The sequence below is a fragment of the Toxotes jaculatrix genome, chromosome 14, assembly GCF_017976425.1.
Source record: "Toxotes jaculatrix isolate fToxJac2 chromosome 14, fToxJac2.pri, whole genome shotgun sequence".
Lineage (NCBI taxonomy): Eukaryota > Metazoa > Chordata > Actinopteri > Toxotidae > Toxotes > Toxotes jaculatrix.
In genome coordinates, this window is record NC_054407.1 from 1920001 (window position 1) to 1947682 (window position 27682).

The following is a 27682-nucleotide window of genomic DNA, read 5'->3' on the forward strand; positions in this document are numbered from 1 at the left end:
TCTAGCACAGTCACCACCTTCAAGTATTTTCCAATTCGTTACCTGAAACTCGAATTCTAGAATTATGGAACTGAGCGCGGCGTACCCAACCGCCGGGAGCAGTCAGGCTGCCGGTGTGGGTGGGTGTGGAGAGTGTCCTCGTGTTCTACTCAGACCCGCCCCTTGTCCAAATATGGTAACTTCTGGCTCTTAAAAAACAAGATGGCGGTAGTTCATAAATCAATGCGTGAACATCACGGTGGGTTGTCATTTTGTTGGAAACTGTTACGGCGAAATACAAGCGGTCACATATCTGCATGTGGTGGTCCAATGCCACTATACACATGTCGCTCATGTACGTCACAGTGTATATCAGTCTCTGTGGCGCAATCGGTTAGCGCGTTCGGCTGTTAACCGAAAGGTTGGTGGTTCGAGCCCACCCAGGGACGGTGAGTTTTTTGTTTAAACTAGTAAATCAAACCTCTCTTCTCCTGTGTGTATTTTACAAGAGCAATAAAACTTATTTACAGCCCAGTAAACTGGTTAAAAAACAAAACACACACACTGGTTGCTACCACTCTGCTGGATGTCACTTCAGGTATTTCGCTGAGTCAGCTGCACTTGACCTCACAGCCTGTCAGTGGTATTGTTGTATTCTGCCTTTGGAAAAATACAAAGATGTCACCGTACATTTGTGTGCAAAAGGTGGAATTCAAAGTGGGAAATAGACATGGAAGAGTAGGAGGTGGCTGGGAGAGAGAGAGAGAGTGTAGGGAGCTCTCCCAGAGGACTTTAGGCTCACAGAGGGTGAACACTGCTGACAGAGACACAGCAGGAGACAGAGAGGGAATGATACAGAGTGAACTGGCTTTGAGAAGACTTGAGAACAGCATTGTACAGTGCGAGGGGCACATCAGGTTAAGAGGGCAGAAAAGAGACAATGTAACAAAACTAAGACATCATAGAGAGGAGGGAGACAGAAGGAGAAAACAACAACTGCAAAGACAAAAACTCTTAATTTCCAAAAAGGAAGAAGACAGTTGGATGTCAAAATAACTCCATCCTCCTGTCCACCTCTTTCAATGAAAGGAAGAAATAAGAGACAGAAGAGAAGCAGACAAGAAACGAGAGGGACAGGAAGGAAAGCAGCAGGAGCAGAAAGAGACACGAAAAGAAGAAAAAGATAAGACAAAGGACGGACCCACACTACAGCTGGAGTATCTAACCAATGCTCTGCTAAGCCCAGGAGGGGAAGATGTCCAAGTCCTCCACCCGTCTGGGTCGACCTGGATCAGCTGGGTCTAAGAGCCCCGTCTTGAAAAAGGAGCTGCAGGGTAATCGCTCATGCATGCTGAGGATCGGAGAGAGGCTGATGAGGGCAGGGAGCGAGGGGAACCTGGTCCAGAGACCCATCCCAGCCCAGAGCCAAAGCCATGTTCCAACCCTGGAGGACAAACCCACTGAGTTTACAGGAAATAAGTCCAGTAAAGGTAAGTGCCTCTCTCCAGCTCTTTGAGTAAACATAGTTAACATAATACACTGACAATGGATCATAACATTAGCAAAGACACATGACATAACATTACACAGCAAGAAGGCTCAAAGTGAGAACACATCAGTAGGATCTCAACTGCATGACCACTGACCACAGACGACCACTGACATGACTTCATTAGTCTCATGAAACAGTGATGTTCCATGTTTATGGTGGCGTTTCAGTTCTCTGGGGTAGAGATAAACTTTTAATGTTTTTCTAATGCTGGATACAGGCAGTGTCAGCAGAATGGGAAAAACAGATGAACTTCCTGTCAGACCAGTGGTTCTGAAACCTTTTCTGGCATCAGCCCCCCCCCCCCCCCGACCGTGCAATTTTTATCACCCATTAACAATGACTGGTGAAGCAATTCATGGGGAAAAAAAATTAGTGATTTTATTCACTCAACTTAGTTTCACTGACATATTCTTCCCCTGGTCACCCGCTTCCCCTCCCCATTGTGTCTCTATGGCCCCCAGGGTGGCCCCTGTTTGAGAGCCACTGTGTCACACACATTGTCTTTTCGTAGCTGCCTCACAGTGTGTTATTTTATATATTTAACACACAAATGCTCAAACTGGGAAGATATGTGTGATTCGATCTCAGACTGATGTGTTTCATCATGTATATAAGCACAATCCAACCCACAGTCAGAGAGGCACAGAGAGAGATGTCATGTCTGTCCCCAGAGAGCTGCATCAGGGCTGGATTAGTTGCTGTCATGCTGTTCTAGTTCATGCATGACCTGTGAGCCATCGCAGTGTCAGTGTGTAAGTCCAGCAGAGGGATTCCTCTATTACGCTGCCATTCACTACCACCCCATGTACTATGTATTAGTGTTCTCTACATACGTACCATAATACAGAGATGTACTCACATCGAGGGGCGCGACGTTATGAGCTGATTTATTTTACCCCAGATATGTCATCAGTGCATATGTCAATGGACAGGTAATCAGAGCTGTCAGACCACTCGGTTTACTGGAGAGCACTGAGGAAAGACTGAATGTGAAAGTTTATTTATAGACAGAGGAAATGTCCTGCTCTGTCCTGATCTTTGACACCGCTCTTTATTAACCAGATTTAAGTTAAACTTGTCAAGTATAATGACTGATGTACTTTTACTGGACCGTTTTAAACTCATACAGTTTCATACAGTACATACATACTGAATGAAACATACTGACAAAGATAATCTTTAAAACATGTATGTATGTTATATATATGGTCATGTAATATTTCCATGTATTAACACTGGCACATTATGAAAGATTAAAAAAAAAATCAAATAAAGCTGTTGATAAGAAAATAGGTATAGCCTTCAAATCTATGCTCTGTTTGACTTTTCCTGACTGCACAATATACAAGCCTCGTTTCTTTTCAAGGTCAGGTGCTCTCTAACAAAAGAAACACGGAGATATACATAAACAGCTCGAGCTTTACCTCATTGTTATTCACAGAAAATAATCCCGTTCTTCTTGATGCAGTCAGTTAGTATAGCTTTTTACAGACCAAGCTTCCATTAGTCAAAGAGCCTACAGCAATGCATGTGTGTGTGTGTGTGTGTGTATTTCTGTAACACTTTATAATGAGGCCACACTAAGTTATATGTTAATGCATTACTACATGAATGACTCAATAAATTTCTGCTTGAATTAAATCATGACACATGATGAGGGTCAGTGAGAGTAGTGAAGCTTCCTCTCCATCACAGGGAGGGTTCAGAAAACGTTGGGAAACGCTGTGTTAGGATGTTATAAAAGAAGTTAAAGTAGCTGTGCAGGTTCACCGGCCTCCCTCCGTTTCAGCCGCCTGAGGACGGCGATCAGAGCCACGGCTAAGCGAGTCATTGGCATCACAGCCCAGTTTCAGTGATGGAGGTTAAAAAGTTCTCCCGTCAAGTCAAAAAAAAAAAAAAAAAAAAAAAGTATGTGTGCTCCGGTCAGCTCTCACGCCTCTGTTCTGGGAAAAAGAGACCTCGTTATCTTCATCCATGGCGTGCCGCTGTCAGCGAGAGGGAGGGAGGGAGGGAGGCTCAGGAACGTCACTGTTGCTGCAGTTGCTCGTTTACGTCAACTGATGGTTCTAAAAAAAAAATTGCCGGTTTCATTGCAATTTTTGTCATCCAGTTGATCGTTATGTTCCTTCCTTTTGTGGACGTTTACACACATACAGTCATAATGATCTCCCTGAAGGCTAACTCCAGAACAAGTTTGTGTGGAGTGTTATTCAACCTATTGTGGATATAAGGCGCTCTTAGATAACAGGCCGCTCTTAGATGCATTGTTGATAGGAAAGAAAAGATTAGTGGGTGTCAGTAATCACAAGAACAACACAACAACCAGTCATCAGACAACAACTCTTGATTTTATTGTCCTCCGTGAGAAGCTAAAGGGAAAAAAAATGAAATGGAAGAGAAGATGATCTTTTGGACATCTGGACTTTCAGGCAGTCTCTCATCAAAAGCTCTCAGTGTTGACCTCAGTTATTCAAATGAAATGTGACAGAATAATGAAAATGTATCATTTTCCAAAGTGAAGAAATGTGTCATGATTTGAATCCGAGGACAGCGTACAGAGAGCCAGTACACTTTTTACAGTTTTTGATTTTTATGACAGTAGGACACTGCAAGGATTTCTAAAAATGTTTTCACTCCGTCATGTTGTGGTATGGAGTATATACTGAAGGGCACAGATGATGCTCAGTTTATCAATTTAAAATGACATGTACAACACAACAAAGTGTACAAAAAGTAAAGGGGTATGAATACTCTGTGAAGTCATCGCCTGTGTGTATACACAGGTAAGGACAAAACCAGAGAAAAACCTTGTATTTTAACAGGTTATTAAAACCTGTTGTTAACTAGTTTAATGCTACAAATACAGTGTGATTAGTGAAAAGTGTGAGTCTGACAACTGATGGCAGGGAGCAGGAAGAGTCTCAGGGGCCGGACCAGGGTTACTGTAACTGTTACAAAGGGAGGACATTTTTAGGGGAAAAACACTCAGTAACTTTTTAGGCAGATGTGTACAATCAGCAGGAAACTTTGAATGTTTATCACTGGATAATTATAATCCTGTTTATCGTGTGTGTGTGTGTGTGTGTGTTGCTTAACAAGCAGAAATGATATTTCCCATGGCTGTCTTGTGTATATCCAGCTGTTGTCGTCAGGCTATGCGTCCTTGTTAAGACGCACAAACAAGTCGAGCAGCAAAGTCACAGCCACCAGGCACCATCAGGCTCTCACACCATTTTTCAGTGAGCGTGTCGGACCATAGCACACAGCCTATCTCAGCCTTAACTCTCCCCTCTCTCCTCTGCCTTTATTCTCTCTCACTTTGTGAAACACTTTGTGTTTGTTTTGTGTTAGGCTGTGGTGAGGAAATCGCTCAGTTTGCCGGGGGTGAGTGTTGAACGGCGTACGACACAGACAGGTAACATCAGGTCCAAAAGTACAAAATGTTTCGAAATTCTTTGGTAATTTACTAGTTCAGTCATCAAAGTCACGCGCAGTGACTATAGAGTTTATTCAGACTAGAGAATAATTTAAAAAAAAAAAAACAGATCCAGTGAGCAGGCCTGATGTGATGTCCACAGATCAGCTCCACACGTTAGTACTAGTAATGAGCGCTGTTTCACTTTTCCCAACCAGTCACACTCTATCCTTTAGGCCACTGCTTTTCCTCTCTTAGTGCAGCAGTGAAAATTTAAAATAACACTTCCTCCTCTGCTGTTACCTTACTCACCCCAGCAGGGTCTATCCTTCTGTTTCTGCTTCTCTGCCTTGGTGCTTTTGTTTTGACAGCAGCAGTGTGATTTCATCTCAGATGTCTTTCCATCCATCCATTCCTCGCTCGTATTCCCGGGCCCCTTCAGCGTCTTCTGCACCCCTTCACACTGCTCTCGTGTTTCTATATTCCTTTTCCGCTCTTTTGTCTTACAGTCAAAATCTGCTGCGGCGCGCCTCGCTGAGCATCGAGAGCCCTAGGAAACAGCTGCTTGTTCTGCAAACATCTCCACAGTGTATTTTTGATCATTCAGGCTACATTTGGAGCTTCATGTCTCTGCAAATAACACTCACAGCACAGTTTCCAGGGCTTATTTTTAACCGTGCCCACAGAGTGACTGTTTCTGTTTTTGCAAGTACAAATAATATAACTGACTGTGTTAGCAAGCAAGCAGAAAAGGGATTCTAATTTTCAAAAGCAGGTTTGTAGTCAAGTTGCAGATTTAAAGTTACAACCACATGGAGCTGGATAAAGATAAAAGTACAACCTAAACAGCATCAAGCACTGTTCATCTTCAGCAGCTATGGTAGTAATTATACTAAGAGATACCTGCCAACCACAGAGAGAGAAGACACTAAGTTAATGACATATGGTAATAATGATATAAATGCATGGGGGTAGAGGAAAGGAGGAAAGTTTTAAGATGTAGAGAGGGCGTCTGTCCCCAGAACCCAAACTGGTAGATGGTTCCACAGAGGAGCCTGATAACTGAAGGTTCTGCCTCCCATTCTACTGTTGGAAACTCTAGGAACCATGAGTAAGCCTGCATTTTAGGAGCAGTAGGGATGTTCTGTAGGGATGGTTTGGTACTATGAGGTCTATGATGGTGTCTGACCATTGAGGGCTTTGGAGGTGAGGAGCAGGATTCTGGATTTTACAAGGAGCCAGTGTAGAGAAGCCATTACAGGAGTAATATGATCTCTGGTTCTGGTCCCTGTCAGTTCTCACGCTGCAGCATTTTGGATCAACTGGAGGCTTTTCACAGAGTTACTGGGACGTCCTGATAGTAAGGGATTACAGTAGTCCAGCTTAGAGGAAACAAATACATGGACTAATTTTTCAGCAGCCTTTTGAAACAGGTTATTTTCACAGTATTGCTCAGGTTGAAGCAGACTGTCCTAGAGACTTGTTTCATGTGTGAGTCAAAGGATAAGGACAGTACTTGTGGACTTGCAGACCAGGATGCTGGTTCCCATTTTCCCTCCAAACATCAGAGTGTCACACTGCTCAGTGGAATAGGAAAGAAAGCTCCAATGGATTGTCAAACCTCAGATTCAGGATGAACAATGTGGACTCCGTCCTTGTCAGCCACTGCCAGCACATTAAAGAAACATAATAGAATGCAATCTAACAAATTTCTGACAATATTCCCCAACTAATGAGACACACATTTTACCATACCATGTATAATTCTAAATATGAAGGCTCTCGGAGAATTACACAGCACAGCTTATACATTCAGAATGTGAATGCACACGGCGGAGAACATCATTAACAGTAGAAAGTAACATTGATCAGTGTGACATGGCCTACTTTCTCCTTTCACGTTCATTTTTGTCCTATAGCTCTTTATTCGTTCCATGGCTGTGCCATGCCATTATGAACATACCACATATCATCCGTGATGCACAGCTGCACATGGCAAACTAAGCTACTGTACGTCTGCTTGCTAATGTTGAGTCAGAGCAAACATGTTGTTTTACAGCTGTTGAATAAGACAGCTAAGTAATGTTTACACAACCCAGACTATATGTGCTGCAAAATTTAAGGCTGATGATGATCGGTTTCTCTTCTTATCAACACATCCCACACTCAGACCAACAGACATTATTTCCTACAAACAAGTAGAGTGTGTGTGTGTGTGTGTGTGTGTCGAAGCGGAGTTTTCTGCATTAATGTAAAAATTTGTCTTAAAACATGGTCATTTCACTAATGACGCACAAATCATTGTGTTGTTCTGGTCTAATTTGAAAGCAGCCTTCAAAATTCAGAGGGTAGTTTGGAAAAAGTATGTGAATCCCTCAGCTAATGCCATCAACAGAAGCTAACTGGAGCTGTAGAGTTAGCAAACCTTGGAGTCCAGTCAGTGAAACCAGGTTTTGGGTTAGAGCTACATTTATTAATAAAAAAGCTTGTTTCAGGTCACATTTGTCGACCAATTAAAACAGAAAACCAGTTCACTCCAAAGGGGTCACTGTTCACACGGGTCACACGTTTTATTGCTTTGTACTTTTTCACTACTAGTTAGTTAGTTAGTTAGTTACTAGCTATTAGTGAGCCGCAGTGTTGCACTGAGTAGCATGTTCCTTCATAAACACACACTCACATACACACTGCATTTTATTTTGACTTAGTTTCACATACACACACCCCAAATACTCACTAGATCCACCTCTGAAAATAGTCCCTGAATATTCGTTAAAAATGAAATTATATATTGTGTGAACTGTGTATAGGGAGATTCACAACAGTAAAAACAGGAACCAGTGGGACTGGGGTATTTGGAAACCACTGAGAGATGAACTGTTAGTCATTTTATGGGATTTACAGACAGTAGGAAAAATATAGAATTGCATTCATCACTAATAACAACATAGCATTGGGGTACCTGTTTAAAAATATGAAATGTTTAATCATAAAGTATGAAATTTTGGCAGCTTTTTATCACGCTGGGTCACTGGCTAATTGGATGTAGCCTTGCTAACTAACTGGCTTATTTGGCTAACTGTCCATGTTGCGAGCAAACTATTCAGATAGTGCTGCCCAGCACAGTGAAGAGCTGAGACTTCCCTCCAGGCCTCCACTGAACTAGATCAATCAGATCTGATTTGTCAAGAGGGGACATAGAGAGCGAAAGCAAAAAAAAGGACAGGGAAGAAAAAACACGAAGAGATGGAAAGATGGACAAAAAATGGTATAGAGGAAATGATTGGAATATGGACCGGACAGAATTGGTGATGACGGCAGTCCTGGTGGGAACAGAAATTGATATTAGTGGTATCATAGACGGCCTGCTGCACAGTGCTCCGTGTTTCCCCCCTGTGTCTCTTTGACTATTAAATTGAGGATGACATTGTTTCCATTTCTCCTACTTTGAGTAGTTTGAGCTCAACCGTTGAAGTTTAGCTGAGGACATGTCGCAGTGTCAACATGCAGACAAGATCTCACTGTTTGACCTTTGCAGCAAACTACAGAATGTGACAACATGCTCATGAGAAGTCCTCAGAGTGTATGTGACGATGCAGGGAGGATCAAACAGTGCTGGGGGGACGGGGGGGGGGGGGGGGGGGGGGGGGTTCTGTATGAAAGGTCACTGCTGCCCACAAGTGGAAGCAAAGAAATCTGAGTTTTGCTAAGAACTTTGTATCCTGAGTAAATGTTTCTGAATGCTCATCTAATAATGTGAGTGTGCATCATGTTGACACTGACAACTGTACACTTCTTCACAGTTTACTATGCTTTTAGCATTTAAACCCTTGATGTTTGTATCCCCGGAGTAGGCAACTTAGCAAGTGCACCACTGGGGTATTATTGTCTGTTTAGTCTTAAAAAAAACTCACGACAATTACAATGTTAGTGTGAAATAGTAACAATAACAATAACAATAACAATAATAATAATACTAAAGACCAGACTGGGTTTGTTCCTCATGATGTACCTCTATGGACTTTTCAAATATTTCAGATACCATGGACAAAAACGGGTCACATGATTTGACACTCTCTATGCTATTTATACTGTGTATACTGTATTTACATGAGTGTTAGCAGGTGTCCAGGTGATAAATACCAGCAGTAAAAATTAAATATGTGAAATGTGTGACAGTAATTCCAGTAAAGCTAAGCTAAGATTAGGTTAAAGGTCAAAGACATTATTTTTAAAATCTTCTTGTTTAACGTCATTCTCAATCTTTACAATTATGGATGACAGTGATGTCATATAGATGATGATGTTATATGATGGCCAAACACTGCCTTTCACTGCCACACTCAATAAAATAAAACCCTCCAGCCATGTTAAAAAGTAATTCGCCTGAATGAGTAAGTGTCCTCATTCTGGACAGCAAAGCTCCAGGACAGCTCCAAATGTCAGGGTGATGAAGCTGTGTGTGTGTGAGAGACAGAAGAGCTCATGTAAATCTCTACACTGCAAGAAATTAGTAAAACAAAACATTCTGCTCCTGAAGCAGAACATTTTATTGACAGTCTTCTGTCTTTAAGAAAATTGGTAAACTTCATTAAAACAAAAAGGGTTTCAAACTTTTTTTTTTTTTATCATTAGTCTTTTTAAAAGACATGAACCCTTAGTGGCAGGACCCTCAGACCCTCCTCTCCTGATCATGGATCTAGAGGACTGTCCACTTCTTGATTCCTCTTACTCTTGTTTGCTTCTCAGGAACAGCAGTTGTCATCCAGCCAGTGTTTGCGTTCGCAGCTGGAGTCAGAGTCGGTGAGGTGTGTGAGCAGATGATCACATGTGCAATGTTTCTGCACCATGGATGTGTCACCTCTGCTGTGAACTCAGGGTGTCACTTTTTACAGTGTACGTGTGTATGTGTGTGTGTATATATCAGATGCCTGCAGGTCTGGGAAAGTAAATGGCACACAGCTCTGTGCACGGCATCGGTCCTCACATCTGAAGCAGTAAGCTGTGGTTCTGGCTGGATCAGTGACATTTAGACTGTACTTACTTTGGATTTACAGAGCCATCAGCATTTTCTCTTGTTTTATAGAAACATGGAGGTATGGAGAGTGTGTGTGTGTGTGTGTGTGTGTGTGCACGTGTGGGGATGAAAGGGAGGACTACAGTGCTCAGAAGACCAGTGTACCCAAGTATAAGAGCACTCACTAATTGGTTTGTTTCAAGGTATTTACGGAGGCTGAATTGGCAGTGATGAATCGGGGCCTTTGTTGGACGGGTTACAGAGTCTGTGAACGTGATGTGAAGGTTATGTTTTTCACAGTATCTCTAGGAATTTTGAGTTGTAGGTTCTGAATAGAGCTTCTGGTTCGTCACATGCGGTGTTCTCTGCTACGCCACAGGAAATCAGGTTTTCATGCTTACTCTGTATCTGAATGTCCAACCTGCTCTCTTTAATGTACTTACTGGAATTTGTCAGAAAGTCCATGTGTTTAGAGAGGATTTCCATGATGGTTCGGAGGGAGTTGTTTTTTTTTTCTTTTGAACTGTTAAATCTGATTATGGGCAAAATGTAATCTCGATGTTTTTTTGTTTTTTGTTTTTCTTTTGGAGTGAAGTGTAACGAGCAGCTCGTTTGGTTTATTTGATTGTGAAACATGGACCTCAGGTGTGGGCTGGCAGGGTTCTTTGTTCTATTACTCAGTGACTTGTAAACAGACAAAAATGTACCAGCCATACAACTGCACAATGTAATGAAATAATTAAAATATTAATAATTCAAATATATAATGGGTTTACAGGAAAGCAGTTCAATGATCAGCGTCTCATTCACACAAGTTTTCTTCACAAACTTGAACACCTCCAGAGTTTAGACGCAGTGAAGTGCAGTGAGATGCAGTGGGGCATGGCAAAACGCATTCTTCCATGTCTTAGCTTATTCAGTAATAGTTACATCGTGTGATAAGTGTTAATATTTTGAAACCAAGCCATAAATTTCATCTTATCTTCTCCTGTCCTATATTCTTCTCTGTTTCTTCCTTCTTTTTTCCTCGCTCCTTTCCTCTGCCGTCCGTTGCACTCAGATCCAGGAAACTCCCTGTCCAGGGTCTCTTCTTCTTCTGCTGCTGCTGCTGCTGTGGACAGCACCACTGAGCATCTGCTGCAGAAGAAACAGCTCACCAGCAGCACCCTGCTCTGTAACCCGGATGTCTCCTCCTATGGCACCGCTCCACGCTCTCCCAGCACCTTACCTCGAAGCTACGCCACATCTTCTGCTGCCAGCAGCAGGGACGGCCAACTGGACAGCCTGATGCTGCACCACGCAGAGGCAGAGAGGAAGAGGGAGGTGTTCCTGGACCACCTGAGGCAGAAATATCCTCACCACGCTGCCATTATCATGGGACACCAGGACCACATGAGGGAACAGGTGGGACTGAAAGCTGTGCTGGTGTGCATTAGTTGCCAGTGTTTAACAAAAAGAATGTGGAGCAGGCTGTTGCTGACCTCTTTCCACAAATACATCAGTCCTGACAGTACATAACAGTACTGCATACAGTGAAGCTACTGTAGCATGTTTAAAATGTTTGTAAACCCTGTTTTCCATTATTGTGCTTTCCCCTCTGTCTCATGGAGAAAAGTCAAACTGTGTCTGTAGATATCAGCCCATTGCACCCAGGGACAACAACACATTCCATGAAGAGAACAAAAATACCAAACCAGCAATGAATATATCACACAGACACTTATTGTGAGTGTGTCCAAAACCTGATTTAGCTTGTTTGTGGCATGGAGCTCCATTGTTGTCCAATGTATTTTACTGGCTGTGGCTGTGAGCATGCATATGTTGGAAACAATTACCATTCTTTCTTTCATTTTTAACTCATGCAGTCAGCATGAGGAGCTAAAGAGCTTAGCACCTGACTGTGGGAATGTCACTTTTCCCCTTCTGATCCTGTGTGAGACTGTCAGTGGATTTTGTCCAACCTGAAAAAAAGTCTCTAACACTCTGGTCCTCAGGTGTGCTGAGAAGTCCAATGCAAGATGCAAGTCTTCTGTCTTGCATCTCCTGCAGTATCAGATCTAGAACAAATTAATATGGATTCGGATGGCGATAATCTGTCAAGTTGAGTTTAGTGGGAACATTAAGATTTCTGATAGGTACCGATGACCTTCAGAATAAAAGAAGTAGTTTTAAGGTGACGTGTTAAGGTGACTTGTTATTAATTCAGAAAAACTGAAAAGTCTTGTGTGTCCTCTCCTGTGTACTGGACAGTGACTATCAGACACCCAGTGCAGAGTATATAGTACACACACTGTGAGAGTGCTTTGTGAATATTAATGGCATATATATTGGAGGATAACATTCAGGCTATTTTCAGACTGTTAAAGTCAACATATGGGATGTTAGAGTATTTTGACTGTACGGTTGGTGTTTGTGAGATGAGCTGCTCTGAATTCTTTTACCCCTACAGTTGGGTCGTGATTTTTTTTTTTTTCTGAAACTAGTCCTTGTCAGGAACATGACTGCACAGACGTGTGTCACATTTAAGGTCGTTGGCACAACTTGTTTCTCCCTCCTATTAGTAACTTTTCATTCACAAATGTATCAGATATGCACCAAAAAGTTCTTTATTTTGTTCTCTTGAATTACTATATACTGCTTATGAATGACTGAGTTCATTTCATCAAATCACTCAGTCATTTTCATTATGATCCAGATGAGTGTGAACGAGCCATTTGAGTGCTTCATTTAACAGTGTTTATTGAGAATACATGAACATGTAGCATGAATAAAACATCACTCACTCATAGGATGGAACAAACAGAAGAAGCTGACAGTAGTCGCTGACAGCCCAGGGCTCTAATCAGAGCATATTTCATGTTGAATCACAGGATTAAAACAGCCTCTGACTCATGTAGACTGAGTTGTAGGATGAGATGATGAAACTGTCTGTTGCATCACCAGGTTCCCACATGTTCTGTTTCAGAACTGGTTTTTAATGAACTCCTTCAAAGGATTTAAGAGCAGTGTCCAACTCCTTATTTTCTACATTATATCCCACAGGCAGGTATTTTTCTTTTTTTGTCCTTTCAGGTAAGCATGTTAATGAAACGGCTCGCACTGCCTTCTCGAACTTTTACACAGCTTATTCAAGGTGGGAATGTTGCTCCTTTATTACGCCTCATCATTCTGTAGAAAAGCTAACATGGAATGTGTGTGTGCGTGTGTGTGCGTGTGTGTGCGTGTGTGTGCGTGTGTGTGTGTGTGTTGGCGGGGGGCAGCAGCAGAGATAGCAATGCAGCTGGATCAACTGTCTGTGTTAAAGGGAGAACCGGTATGGTGGGACAGCTGACTCTGTAGTGTTACACGTCACGCCTCTCGCTTCTCTGTAATCACACTCTGGGGCGGCATTATGCCACCTTTGTTTGGTTCAGTGTAAACAGACAGAGGTGACATAATGAGGGATCTCCTTAATGGTGGTATAGAGGGATGTCTGTTTTAAAGAGGCTTTTGTCTTGCAACACATGCTTATCTTTGCATTTGAGCAGGAGATTGAACCTTATGACTTAATAAAAACAGCTGCAGGCTGACTGAAGGACCTTCAATGCAATGATGTAAAATAAATAACTGACTCTACTGTTTACACATTGATCATTACCTAAATTTGAAGTGACTGACAGACCACAGGAATATTGCCTTTCTAGAAGTGCTGTGCTGAGTGTGGAGTGTGCGTGTCTTTGCATGTGTAAAGATAAGAGATGATGAAAACCTTCCACAGTATTAATCCACTGAAGCTCTGACATTTATATGCCACTGTTTTGTTACCAGCCTTGTAGGTAAACAGAGGATGTCGTCTGCACAGCACCTCACTCTGCCCTGACCCAGCAGAACAGTCATAATGCACGTTAGGAGGCTGTTTGTTGATTCAAGTTCTTCGTTTAAAACCATCTCTCCACTGAAGCTAATCCAAACTCAAACTCCTCCCTCTGTTCTCTCCTTCATGCCTTGAGTTTCTGCTTTGTTTTCCCTCTAGTTCTCCGGCACACCTGTGGTTAACCACCTCTTCAGTTTCACCTGAAGGCAGCAGTATTTAAAGACCGGTCCCTCACTCCACTCTTTGCCAGATCATCAGTTCACCTACGTGGTGTAACATTCAGCCTGCTCTCTTTGTTTCTCCAGTGTACTGTTCTACCTGTGCCTCAGGTTCACCTCTTCCTGGTATCCGGTTAACCTGCACGAGCTCAGCACCACGTCAGACCTCTGCAGTCGGGAGGATTTCCACCTGGCTTGCTGGTTTGGTTAGCTCAACTATATTCCCAAATCTTATCATCATCACCCCTGTTCAGAGAGAGAGAAATAGAGTGGGAGAGTACACCTGAAAAATCCTGCACCTGTTACTGACACAGTATTATCCCAGCCTAAACATGCTCTCTGCGGTGACAGTCTCCTGTCTCCACGTGCCGTTGCTGTATATTTTTTCTCATGTCTGTGTCACATGAAGATACAACACAGACACTTTCAGTAGAGTGACAGGTGTCACTTTGATGTAATGCCGCCGGTATGACGTCAGTATGAATCTATGCTATGACAGACCGCAGCAGCGTGTGACGTGTGGCTGCTCTAACCCGTTAACGTAACACCTCACACACACACACTGTGCTCTGTACCTGCAGTGTCTCTCAGCTAATGGTGCACCTTTCCTGCTGTCTGCATTTTGCACATTCCTGTGCTGTTTGCATAGACAGTACGTATCTACTCACACATAGTATACTCATTACTTATAGCACATCATATATGCTATGCATTTCTTAAAACACTTAATAATCTAATCTAATCTCATCTTATTTTAATGAAGAGTATGTGGTGTGGTCGTGGTGGTGGTGTGGTGGTGTGGTGGTGGGGGAGGGGGGCTAGAGAAGTCCTGGCTCACTGTAATAAGCGACTCGTGCGGTGTCGTAAAGTTGACAGGTTGGAGTGTTCTGCTCGTCGGACTGGTAAAGCCGGCACTATTTACTGAGGTGGAGCTGTGTTGTGATAGTGCAGCAGCGATAGAGAGAGGCGGTGACAGAGAGGTGGGGATTCTCAATGCACCTGACTGTGACACACAAACACGCGACAGTTCAGACACAAACAACGTCCGACAGAGACCAAAGTAACTTTTAAACCGACGTGAAGCTCTGAGACTGGAGTTTACTCCTACACCTGAGCTGGACGGTGCTAGCTTAAAGTTAGCACTCTGGAGTGACTGCACGCTGGCAGCTTTTCCCTCCAGGTAAGTCCGCTCAAGTCTGTTTTAATATAACTTTAACCAACCAGCATTTCTACTGACTGAAAGTCTTTTTTGATTTACTGGAAAAAAACAGTAGGCAGACTGACCAGCAACGTTTAAACTCTTAGTTAACACACCCACGCCTTCATCCTGTCAAAGCCTCATTCTGTGTTTGTATAGGCTGACTTACGAGCTGCTCTATCAACACATCATTATACGGGCTGTTGAGTGCCTACTCAGCTGTTAGCCGCTCTGCTCTACGGGGAGGTGTGTAGCGCCAAATTCCGTTTAACATCTGTCCATTTCCCGTTACGTCCATTAGTGACAATTGTCCACAGCAGCCACAGTAAAACAAGAAAGGATAAGCGAAGAGTTAGGGTCCACTCTCCCGTTCGGCGTTACTTTCATATGTTAAACACGAGTTACTTCAACGAAATGTCAGTTTATAGAATTGCTTTCTACGGGATTATCACCCGTCAGGAGTCACCACCACGGTGCTGAAGGTGGCGAACAAAGTGTCAGCCAAATGTAAAAGATGATCTTGAGCCGAAATTGCTTGAGAACAGTTTCTTAGTGATATGGCAGAATAAATAAGTGTTTTCTATTGCTTAGGTGTCTGTGAACAATACAATCTCCGTCACACCTGCAGCTCCTCTGAGGTTGGGCCACCACCTGTGTGCGCCAAGAAAGGCAAACAGTTGCAGATGATAATAAAGTGAAACCTGCATCTAATTATGATCATATTTTAGATAGCTCCAGTGGCATTCAGATAAGTCACAATACAATGCGGCCAACTAGATACAATCTGACTTGAAAGGACAATAAGGCTATAAATCTCCAGATATTTAACCTGCTTTATCTTTAAAGGCAATAGTTTGATTCTGAGTAACAATAAAAGTATGTGATGCTTTTTGGACTTTTGGACTTTCATGAACAGAATTAAATCATACTGAATAAATAATGATTCAAATAGTTATATTGTGTTGCATTTTCAAACAATGCGCATCAACTTAAAAACTCTGTTCATTAAGATTAACTGTTAAATCATATGAGTTCAGAAAAGATGAGTATGTATCTAGACAGTAGACTACAAACATCCAATAATCTGCAGTTTTGTGGATAGAAATGTTAATGAGATTGGTTGGAGCTGACAGAAAGGCTACGGTAAGTCAGATAACCACTGTTTGCAACTGCAGTGAGCAGAAAAGCATCTCAGGGCAAACAGAGTCACAAAGGAATGTTTCCAACATCCTGTAGAATCCATGCCATGAGTGTCTGTTGTCAGAGCAAAGGAAGTCCCTACCCAGTGTTAAGATGTTCTTAATAAAGTGCTCAGTGAGTGTACACCACGGTATGATAACAATGCGCTTACCGAGTTAATAGCAGAGATGTTGATGTCACTGAAAAGAAATCAATCAGGAAGCATTACCAGACAGGTTAAAAGTAATGTCAACATGTTTTTGTTTTTGTTTTTTTAATCTGTCTGTGAGGATTGTCAGTCATCCAGGTCATGGTTTTTCCAAAAGCTGTACAAAGACAGCTGGACTTGCTTGAGGTTCTTGAAAACTTTTCACCTCTCATCTGAAGGGCTTCTTCAGTTCTAAGTGACTGGTGGGGAGTCCAGATATTTAACTTTTTGTGATATTTAACACCTTGAGAGTCACTGAGGTCACGTGAGTTGTTGGCTTCTTCCAATCCTTTTTTAAAGCATCGGCCTTCTCTAACCAAAATTGTGAACATGACTCTCCTCAAATGAGTGTCCTTTGTCCTTCAGGTGTAGATGGACTGCTGAGTCCTGACCTGAGGAGCTGGCTCTTCTGTGTTGTGCCATGCATTTGTGAAGTGGTTGTTTGGTTGCGGATTCGGCATAACACATTAAGGGACAATCTTGCCATATTTTGAGGCAGATCCCGAGAGATTTCTCCAGCAATTTGTGACCGCAGAGGAGATTTGAGTCCACCACTTCCAACCAGAGATGAAAGAACAATCAAAACAGTGGAAACTCCCAGAGCCTCTGGCTCCCAAAAAAAAAAAAAAAATACAAATCAAGAGGGTTTCCAGACACAGTGATGGCCTCCCTTTTTGTGGGATGCAAAGGGAGTGCTGCTGATGGACTGCCATGAAAGGTGTCACACTATTACAGGGGCCTACTGAGTTGATCTCATGAGACAGCCACAGGAGCAAATCAAGAAGATTCGGCAATGGAAGCTGACAAGAGGAGTGCTTGTCCACCAGGATAGTGCTCCAGCCCACAAGTCCACAGAGGTGATGGATGCCATCCAGGAAGGCAGATTTGAACTCATCCAACTGCATTGTTCACTTGATTTGGCCCTTCAGAATACTAACTTTCCACAAGATGAAGAGGGAGCTCAGTGACCACCATCTTGACAGAGATGATGATGTCATTGCACATTCTCTATACTTATTTCCTGTGGAGTTCCATGTGTTACTTTGGTCAGACCTGTTGAAAAGCAGAGTATGTATTGGATGGACACACTGGGGGGAGGAGAAAGGAAAGATTTGCAAAAGAAACTCTAGAATAATTCATCAAAATTTGATGTGTGTGTTTTGTTGCGCAAACCTGGCTTAACAGCGACAACAAGACTGGCATTAATGCTACAATTGGAATACATACACATTCTGCTTGATCACATTGCAGTGTGCCACTGGATTGGCTGGATCAAAATACCAAACTAGGATAGGGGTGGAGTGCTTTCTATGCCCTCCACCATCATGAAATAGTGCCCTTACTGACAATGTTGGCAAGCACCGTGGACAGAACAGACTTGAATACTGTCACTAGTACCTAGAAGTAATGACTGACTCCTTTCTGATGCCTGAAAGCAGTGGAGGAAGCACCTGCACCCTTGTAACAACAGCTCATCATTGTTCAAGCTCACAGTCTTTTGTTCTGCATTCTCCCTGCAAGACTCTCAGTCTAATTCAGTTTGCTCTTTTCTTTTTTTTCTGTTCTATCCAGGTAAGAAGTCTCCGGCCCTCTGAAAGCCCCCTCTGTGTAGGTGTGCTGGGCTTGGTGGAGCAGCAGGACCCTCTAGTTTCAGAGACCATGTCCGAAGGAGAGGTGCTGCCACCCACAGTCCCCTTTTTAAGGGGCTGCAAAGCCAGGGCAAGTCTACCTGTGGGTCGCTCCAGTGGTCAGCCAAGAGAGAGGCCGCTTGGTAGGTAGACACACACACATACACACACACCATGGCCTGTACAGTCTGAACAAATATTCTACAGACCAAGCTGAGGGCAGAAGGAAACAAGCTGCTGTTACTACATCTCACTCTAACAGTGAACCAGGGGTTGGACACATGTAGTCTAGCTATCCCAGGTCTGGTGTGGTGTGTTCAGATTGATGGATGTGTCTGTAGTCCTGTGAGAGACTAAAGCACTCCCTGCCTGTGTGTGTGTGTGTGTGTGTGTGTGTGTGCTGTATCAGGTGTGTTGTACCTGCAGTATGGGGAGGAGACGAAGCAGATCAGGATGCCGGATGAGATCAGCAGTCGGGAGACTCTGCAGGCTCTGTTTGTCACTGCCTTCCCCCATCAGCTCACCATGAAGATGCTGCAGTCTCCCAGCATGGCCATCTACATCAAAGACACCAGTCGCAATGTCTACTATGACCTGGAGGACGTCAGGTGAGGACCTTTTGATGCAGTTAAAGTGATACACTCAAGTCCACTAACACTCCTAAGATAGTTAACATAAAAATGTATATGTGTTCAGACGATTTCCCTAAATATTTCATTTCCTGTTCTCCTTTCTACCCATTCATAATGCTGACAGCTTTATTTTGGTGTTACACTGGTCTTAAATTCAAGGAGCAGGCAGTGGCTGGCAACAGGCAGGAGAACCAGGCAAAGTCCAAAACCACCCTGTTGTAATGTGTTCACCAGTAAAATGTAGCAAAGTTAATGCCATGCTAACTATCCCTGCAGTAGAACGTGTCGTCATGGATGTGCATTGTCTACATGGGGCGTAGCTGCACCCGTAGTTATAGATGGTGCAACAGGTGTGAATGTTTATGACAAGGCTAGACATACCTAAGCCCAGCGTCAGGCTTACACCTTATTTGTTTGGAGTGCAGAGAACTTGAGGCGTTTAGCAGTGTGGATGTACTCAAGGTTCTCGTGGTCTTTCCAGACCAGTAATGGCTGCTCTGTCCCCCTCCAGCTAGTGTCTCCATTCCACCAGAGCTACAGTAGTCTCACGGGCAGCAGTTTGTATATTATGAATTTGTTTGGTCAGTTACTTTGTCAACAAAATGTAATTCCTGCCTGTATTGCATTCACTGGCAGCTCTGTTTCTGGTAGAAAAGTACAGTACTGTCACATCACGTTCAACTCATGGGCAGGTGGTTGGGGTGAATGGTGGGTGTAGAAAGCACGGGACTCACAGGACTCACATCCAGGACATGAGTCCAAGGTTTAGGAAACAGAAGGACTTTGGTTCATTTTAGCGAAAGATGGTGCTTTCAGTTAAATGATAATGAAGTAAGTGAACTGCATGGAGCTTGCCTTTGATTCACTCGTTGAGAGACTAGTAATGGGGGTGGTAGGTGGCCCACAGCAGCAGATCCAGACTCTACAGCACTGGAGGTATATGAACCTGCAGAGAGCGACAGCAAAAGAGAAGAGAGAGATAAGAAAGAACAGAACTGTGTGATACATGTTGACATGATTGAGAACAGATTAGAGGAAGATAACTCCAGTAACACCATCAACTGTTACTCTCAAAACATTTATTCTTGCAAATTTATCACGTACAGTATCAGTGTAATATCCAGGAAACAGGGCTGCCTGAATCTCAGCAGCTGTGAAGGTAATAAAGGCACAGCTGCTGCTAGTATACTGTCTAATATACTGTCTCTGATTTCAAGGGTTTTAACACTAACAAGTGAATGATGAAGATCAAGCAGCAAACCGAACATCATCTAGTGTATAATGAGCAAAAAGATGGTAAAATATTCATCATCATAAACAAAATGAACGTCTCTCGTAAGAATTTATAACCATAAGGAGTAAATGTATTTGAGCCTTTAGTGACGTGTCATTACATGCTGCATAGCCATACGATTGGACCAGATTTACCGGACAGACTCGTCTGTGCCTTGGCTGATCAGATCCGTCCGACTGCTCACTGTTTTCAACACGCATGAACTGAATCCAAATCCAAAATAATCTCGTGCACATGAGTAAACGGTGATTCTGTGTATAATAAAGTGTCCCGTCGTAGGACTTCATACACACATTGAACGGTCACTGTTTGTTTTTGCTTCCAGAAACATCACATCCCACTCCTGTCTGAAGGTTTATCATAAAGACCCAGCACAGGTGTTCATCCGCCATGCCAGGCCTGCCAGCACAGAGGGGAGGGTGAGTCTGCCGAATCTCTTCTGCTGCTTCTGTGTTCCCCCTTCGTGTCTGCCACTGTGTCCTGTAGTGTTAACAGAGTGGCCCGGACTTTGATGAGACTTTAAGGAATGGTGTCTGTGTTTCAGATGGGAGCTTTATAACAGGAACATGATGTATCCATTTAGGAATGCAAAACAACACGACAGCTGACAACTTGTAGACTTGAGTCAGACTTTGTCTGTGTTAGAGCTGTTCTGTATGATATCCACTTGATATCCTCAGGAGCAAATAATGCTACTTAGGCTACAAGGCTGTGGTGAAAGTTTCTGTGGTCCAGACCTCAGGAATCTCAGTGGAAGCTGCGGTGGTGTATGTTGCCTGCTCTTTATTCATTGTGACAGGATGCTGTTCTCATGTGTGGGTGTGGATTGTGTGGTTGTGCTTAGCAATTCTTCCAATATTACTGGAGCTAGAAGGAAGTCCGTGCAATGACCAAAAAGGATTCATCCTCTGGAAGCATGATTGTCCAAATGTTGCTTTGCATCAGGGCTGCACAGTGGAATACTACGCCACCACTACCTGTGTCAGTCATACTTTCCTGCAGCTCCTCTGCAGTCAGAGGAGCACAGACCTGTAGTTTGTCTGGAGTGTGAAATTAAATTTGACAGGATAAAGACAAGTGGCATGAATGAGTATTACCTGAGGAATCTTGGATACGTCAAGATCTGCCCCACTCTAATGTGATTCACCTGTTGCCCGATACCCCTGTGTATATAAGTCTTGTGTCCTGGTCAGATCGTCTGCGTCTCGGCCCATGTTTGCACCGTCAGTTCATATCCTGGAGTCTCTTAGTCCGTTGTCTTACCTGTTTCCCTGCCTATGTTACCTCCTGGATTTGTCTCCAGTTTCCATTTGGATTTCCTCTGTGTCTTTGTTTGTCCATAAGTAAGGGCTTTGAGTTTTGGACTTGAGTTTCTGCTTCTAAAGTTTCCTCCATTTTGGATAATTTTTAGTTGTTTTAAGTTTTGTTTCTGGACTGCACTTTAATTCGCTCATCTTCACATCATCCACATCGTTGCTTGGGGGTTTCTGCGTTTGGGTCCTCTTCCCTTGTGTGCCTGCCTGCACAGTGCATAATAGGATGGATCCGTACTAGGTAAACAGATAGCAGATGTGTTAATACACAGTATGTGATGTTCCATTAGAGAGGAGGTCCCCCTGAGCATACTGCTGTGGCACTGCACATAACCCCCTGTGAAAAGACAGAGGGTGGCTGTCTGACTGTGTGTAGCATGTACCCCATAAATGCTGCTGTCCCCTCTGGGCCAATCAGGAACAAATATGCCATCTTGTTTTGACCCATAGTCATGTTGGAAATGTGGCATCACAGTGTAGAGATGCATCTTTTTCCCAGCTTCCACGAAACATATTCTGAGTTGCCCTTTGTTACAGACACTAGACTCAACATCACTCTGGACTAATCAGTGCAACTTAGGCAGGCAGGAGGAAAGAGAACATAACACAGTGCAGGTTCCACATAGCAACAATAACAAGACTAATATGAATAACACAGTAATAGGACTAATATAGTAATAGTAAAACGAAGACTAATAACAGGACTAATAATAATAATTAATGAGACTAGTAATGGGGGCAGTAGATCCACAGCAGCAGATCCAGACTCAACAGCTCCGAGGGCAGATGAAACTGCAGAGAGCAACACCAGAAGAGAAGAAAGGAGAGAAAGAACAGAACTACAGGAAAGAAAAGAAGCTGAGTTAGTAACATGTATTAATGGGATATGAATGAGTACAGATAGAGAGAGAGAGAGGAGCTCGGTGCATGATGATGGGAAGACCCCCAGCAGTCTAAGCCTATAGCAGCTTAACTAAAGGACAGTTCATAGAAAGCCTGACCCAGAACTAACTATATGCTTTATCATAGAGGAAGGTTTTTAGCCTCCTCTTAAACCTGCAGAAGGCGTCTGCCTCCCAGAGCCAAACTGGTAAATGGATCCACAAAAGAACAGCCTGATAACTGAAGGATCTGCCTCCTATTGTTTTGGAGACTCTAGGAACCATTAGAAAGCCTGTGTTCTGGGAGCACAGTGCAGGATAATAAGGTACTATGAGCTCCTTGAGATATGATGGTGTCTGACCATTGAGGGCTTTGTAGGTGAGGAGCAGGATTTTAAATTCTACTCTGAATTTTACAGAGAGCCAATGCAGAGAAGCTAATACAGGAGGAATATGATCTCATTTCCTGGTTCCTGTCAGTACTCATGCTGCAGCATTTTGAATCAGCTGGAGAGTCTTTGGAGACTTGGGGCAGCCTGATAATAAGGAATTGCAATAGTCCAGCCAAGAAGTAACAAATGCATGGACTAGTTTTTCTGCATCATTATGAGACAGGATGTGTCTGATTTCTGTAATATTACAAAGGCAGTCCCAGAAGTGTCTTTGATGTGGGGAGTTCAAGGACAAGTCTTGATTGAAAGTAACTCAGAGGTTCCTTACAGTGGCATTGGAGGCCAGAACAGAACTAAGTTTCTGAGCTGCTTGGGGCCAATTACAATAACTTCAGTCTTGTCTGAACTCAAAAGCAGAAAACGACTAGTCATCCAGGTCTTTAAGTCCTTAAGGCATGACATCTCATATACATGTGTGAAGATTCTGTGGGACACCTGCAGGAAGTAGCCATGAAAAGATGATAAACTGTGTTCATAAAGGAATGAACATGGTCAGCAACAATACTCAGCTGTCTTCAGCTGTCCAGTGTTGGTGAGCCTGTGTCCACTGCAGCCTCAGGTTTCTGTTCTTGGCTGACAGGACTGGAACCTGACATGGTCTCTGCTGTTGTAGTCTAGGTTGGACGTGTTGTGAGTGAGACACTGTTCTGCTCACCACAGTTGGTCGTGAGTGTACATCGAGCGTGTATGTTGGGGGTGGGGGGGTTGCGGAGGGTTTGCGTGCTGACAGGGGAGATGCTGTCTGAAAGCTGAAGCCAAAGCCAGTCAGAGCTGACTCACAGTTGGAAGGAGATTTTGTTGTTTTGGGGAATCTGTGTCAACTCAATTTGTGCTAGAACGATCATTTGACTGACAGCCTGCTCTCCTTGTGTAACTGGTCTGGACGTTACACTGCAGGCTTTATTTCGTGTTGGATGTTCAGACTCCTGGCTGGTTTCTGTGTTACGGCATGCTGGCTCTGTGTAGGTTTAGGGAGCTACGCCCTTTTAAAATAAAGAGATGGATTCAAATGGTGTCACCCACTCAGTCATACAGGTTAGTGCGCACCTCCCTACATCTACACAGCCACAGGAATATTGACTGTGTTCATGCTGAGGTAAGTCACAAACAGCACAAATTATATCAGAATAATAGGTTAAGCTGTGTGTTTTTCTGTACTTTGGAACAGGAGCTGCACAAACTCAGCATGTTACACAGGAGAAAAGGATCAATACGTAACTAAAAGAAAAAAAACAGAGCACACAGTTTGGTTAGATCTGGGTGTGGAAAAAACTCTATAACTCTTAACTCTTATTTTTTTTAACTCTCTGGTGTCGTTCTTTTATCGCTGGTTGAATCAAGTCCAAAAAGCTTGCACATTTGAGAATGTTTTTATGTTTAAAAAAAAAAAAGAAGGAAGAAGACAGAAGTTTGAACCCCTCATAGTAAAATATCCATTGGTTTGGTATCTGTAGTTCACCTGAGGAGTCACATGGGAACCAGTAACGATGTCTGACAGAAAGATGGTGGAATCCAGTAAGAAACAATGCGGTTGTATGTAAGTGGCAGAGGAGAGAGCAAGCTGTGCTGTGGGTGAAGAGAAGTGCACGACAGGAACATTTAAGATGAAGCTGTTCAGGCAAAGTCTGTGATGTTGACGCGGTGCTGGCAGTCACCATGTCACAAACCGCACAACAGTCACTTACAAAGCAGCGCGTTCTTCATCACTCCTTCATGAACTTATTCACCGTTCTCTACGTAACAGACACAGAGCAGTTGAGTTTGTAGTGGAGATGGAGATGGAATCATTATCACGTTGCCTTCATACCAGGGCTGGTTTATCCCACTGGTTGGTCCTGGTTCTTTCTCTCTGTAATCATATTTATGGCTGGTATTTAGTGCTTTAGTTGTGAGGTGTGTTCAGGTTACATGACATGCACAGGACATTGACACATGCTTATACTGGACAACATTCACAGGACAAGAAGCAACACATCCACATGTTGCAGATCATTTGTTGTACTGCATTAAAGTTGAAATGTCTGCACACTTCAGGGCTTCTAACCCACGTTGAAGTATGGATTTTAAAAATCTTATTTTTGTGGATTAATCATCAGAAGTTTCTTGAGACAGAGTGGAGCTGCAGAGCAGACAGAGTGCCCGGTAAAAGCTTGATGTAAATGGGGGGGGGGCAGAGTCAGCCCCTTGTAGGATTAGGTTCCATCATCCTGTGCTGCTGAGTCACATACATGAATGTGTAGTGATGTTGCTGTGTGCAGCAGAGAGAGAGAGTTAACATGATTGCCTGTTAACATGATTGTTATGCCCAGCCTGGAGGGCAAAGATGAGCAATGCCACAACAGATCATAGTCCAAACAGAACTCATGTGTTTATCAATACAGGTGGAGGAGGCGTCAGGGGGAGTGCAGCCAAAACAACAAATAAAAACCCTAACCCCTAAAATGCAGATCACGTGACAGCGCTGCATGGCAAGCCACCAATCACCAGCTGTCACCCACAGCTCAGCATATGAATCAAGTTGTCACTCCAGGGGTCATGTGCCCAAACACATGGGTAGAAAACAGCAAAATGTTGCCTGACTGACAGCCCAGCTCCCAGTCACAAACCACTACAATATGGTAACAACATTTGGCCCTGCACGAGTGGGTCGTCACCACGGCAGCATGAAGTCACGGGGAAACAAGCAGAGAGAAGCATCAGGTCGGAGCTGTGAGGCTTAGTATGCAGAGTGACACTGGCTGTTTCTGGATCAGCTTGGAAGTCAGAGCCTGGAACCACTGAACTGTGGTTGTTTCGCACACCAAACAGGCAGCAGAGGAGTCAGCTGTCCTGACAGTTTGTCTCTGCACTGCGCTCAAATCCAGGGTGTTTCTGCTGTGGAGCGCACACACACATGGTGACTCACCTGCTTCATGAGAGCGTGTTAATGCTTGGAGTTGTTCCCACAGTGCCTGCACAGCTTTCACACACACACACCTGCATGTCTGTACAGGGTTCCTCTGTAACAGCAGGTCTCCCTGCAGCAGGTTCGTTATTGCCCCCCCCCTCATCTCATGCACACCTGGCAGACTCTAAAATAACCTGTTCCCAACCTGGAGTACATTTGCATGTAGTACATTAGTATTCCCTCACCTGCTGCTGCTGCTGCTGGAAACGACAGACAGGAAGTGTACAGACCGTGAAACTACTGTAGATCTGAGGGGAGCTGCAGACTCAGCGATAAGACACCTGTCACATGACACACTCATTTGATCTGGAGTTCATATCAAATACTGATTATTAAAACCTTACTGGAAGTTAACTGGAGTTCACACAGAGAGGAGGTCGGGTTTAATGATGGGTCAGGGGACCTCTGTGTGTTTCCTGTTTCCTACAGTCAGTGTTGATTTCTTATATGTGGGGCCACCATCAATTCAAGCAGCAGCTTTATTACTGTAACCATGGCAATGAAGGGCCCCTAACCTTCACTAAGTACTAACTTAAATACAAACCATGGTCTTCCTAAACCCAACCAAACCTTAAACATACTGTAGTGGTGTCACTTCATAAAGCAGACGTGTTTTCCAGCAGTGATGCATCACAGTTTAGAAGGCACGGACAGATAATGTGGTCCTGCTGATAGGAGGCCTACAAAGAAACCTGTGCTGAGAGGAAACGAGGAGGGAAAAATGGTGCCAGCAGCCAGAGAGTTATTTACATATTTTTCCATGGCCTCCCTATCCTGGTGGGTAAGGCTGTAGAGGTGACTAGGATGCAGTGGGGCACCAGGTAGTAGTTGTAGCGACAAAGGCCTGAGAGAGAGCCCCGTGCTGTACTGAAAACTTTGCCCACGTCTTTGTATTCAGAGGGGACTCCTCTCCCTCCAGGAAGAGCAATTACAGAGCTGTCCACAGTAGATTCACTCATCCGTCTTCAAGCCACCTTCGTCGGGAGTCAGCCAGGCCCGTCCTAACTGCATGGACTCCTTCCCTAAAGGAGAAAGATTGATGGGACTTCAGGAGCTGGATGACTGTGGTGTGGCTGCTTCAGCAGAGGACAGGGAAGTAGGCTGAGGAGCAGAGGAGGAGTGCAGTCTCTCCCTGCCTGTCTCCCACAGGTGTTTTGTTTTTTTTAGTTTAATTGCAAAAGACATTAATGAGTCAAGAGGGTCAGATTTATCTTTAACAGCTAGTTCATCCTTCACCTGGACATTTAGGCCCTGAAGAAAATCCCACTGGAGAGCAGCTCTCACAGGTAGACTGAGTGATCTGTCCATAAGTGATAAGTGATTTTTTTTTTTAACAGATCTCCAAAGAGATGTTGTACGGCAGTCACAGTCCAGTCCACACGCTGTCGTCGTCCAACTGCAGCACCCTGCACGGCCTGCAGGGTTCCATGTCTCCCCCCATGGTCCGCTCCATGCCCTCCTCTCCCTCCAGGAAGGCGTATGGAGGGGGGAGCGTGCGAGGAGGGGGGCCAGGACTGGTGGATCCAGGCAGCGCCACATTACCGTGGGAACGCCTGCCAGGGGTGGGGCGATCGAGCACCGTCTGCACCAGCAGCAGTGTCATACTGGAGAGGAGAGACGTCAAGCCCGGTGAGACATCTGCAGGGTCCTCAGCTTTAGTTTAAGAACTTTTTGGAGATTATTTCATGACCATGGTGCATGGCAAGAAAACAAGGACTGTCCCAGCCAGGGGAACATTCAAGAGCAGCCACCCGGAGGCGTGCAGATTGTAACTACTGGAGCTGACAGAGAGAAGGGTACAGAGGTATTCTGGGAGTTTACCCAGCAAGGCTTTATAGATGAACATATACCAGTGTTGTTGTCTACAAATAGTTAATAATATCCAGCCAACTAAATCTGCACTAGAAGGGATAAGG

At 43.8% G+C, this 27682-nt stretch overlaps 1 protein-coding gene and 1 non-coding gene across 2 annotated transcripts in view; both read left to right on the top strand.

Annotated features, from left to right (window-relative positions):
- Positions 1-354: 354 nt before the first annotated feature.
- trnan-guu lies at positions 355-428 on the top strand. Its single transcript has one exon. It is a non-coding gene; the product is annotated as a tRNA-Asn (tRNA).
- Positions 429-15067: 14639 nt separating this feature from the next.
- LOC121193049 (sickle tail protein-like) overlaps positions 15068-27682 on the top strand; it is a 33682-nt gene continuing 21067 nt past the window's right edge. Inside the window, exons 1-5 of the mRNA XM_041055168.1 lie at positions 15068-15214; positions 18192-18390; positions 18657-18855; positions 20499-20592; positions 27104-27395. Of these exons, the coding sequence (XP_040911102.1) occupies positions 18279-18390; positions 18657-18855; positions 20499-20592; positions 27104-27395 (697 nt within the window). The 5' untranslated portion in view covers positions 15068-15214; positions 18192-18278. The remainder of the gene's footprint in view (positions 15215-18191; positions 18391-18656; positions 18856-20498; positions 20593-27103; positions 27396-27682) is intronic.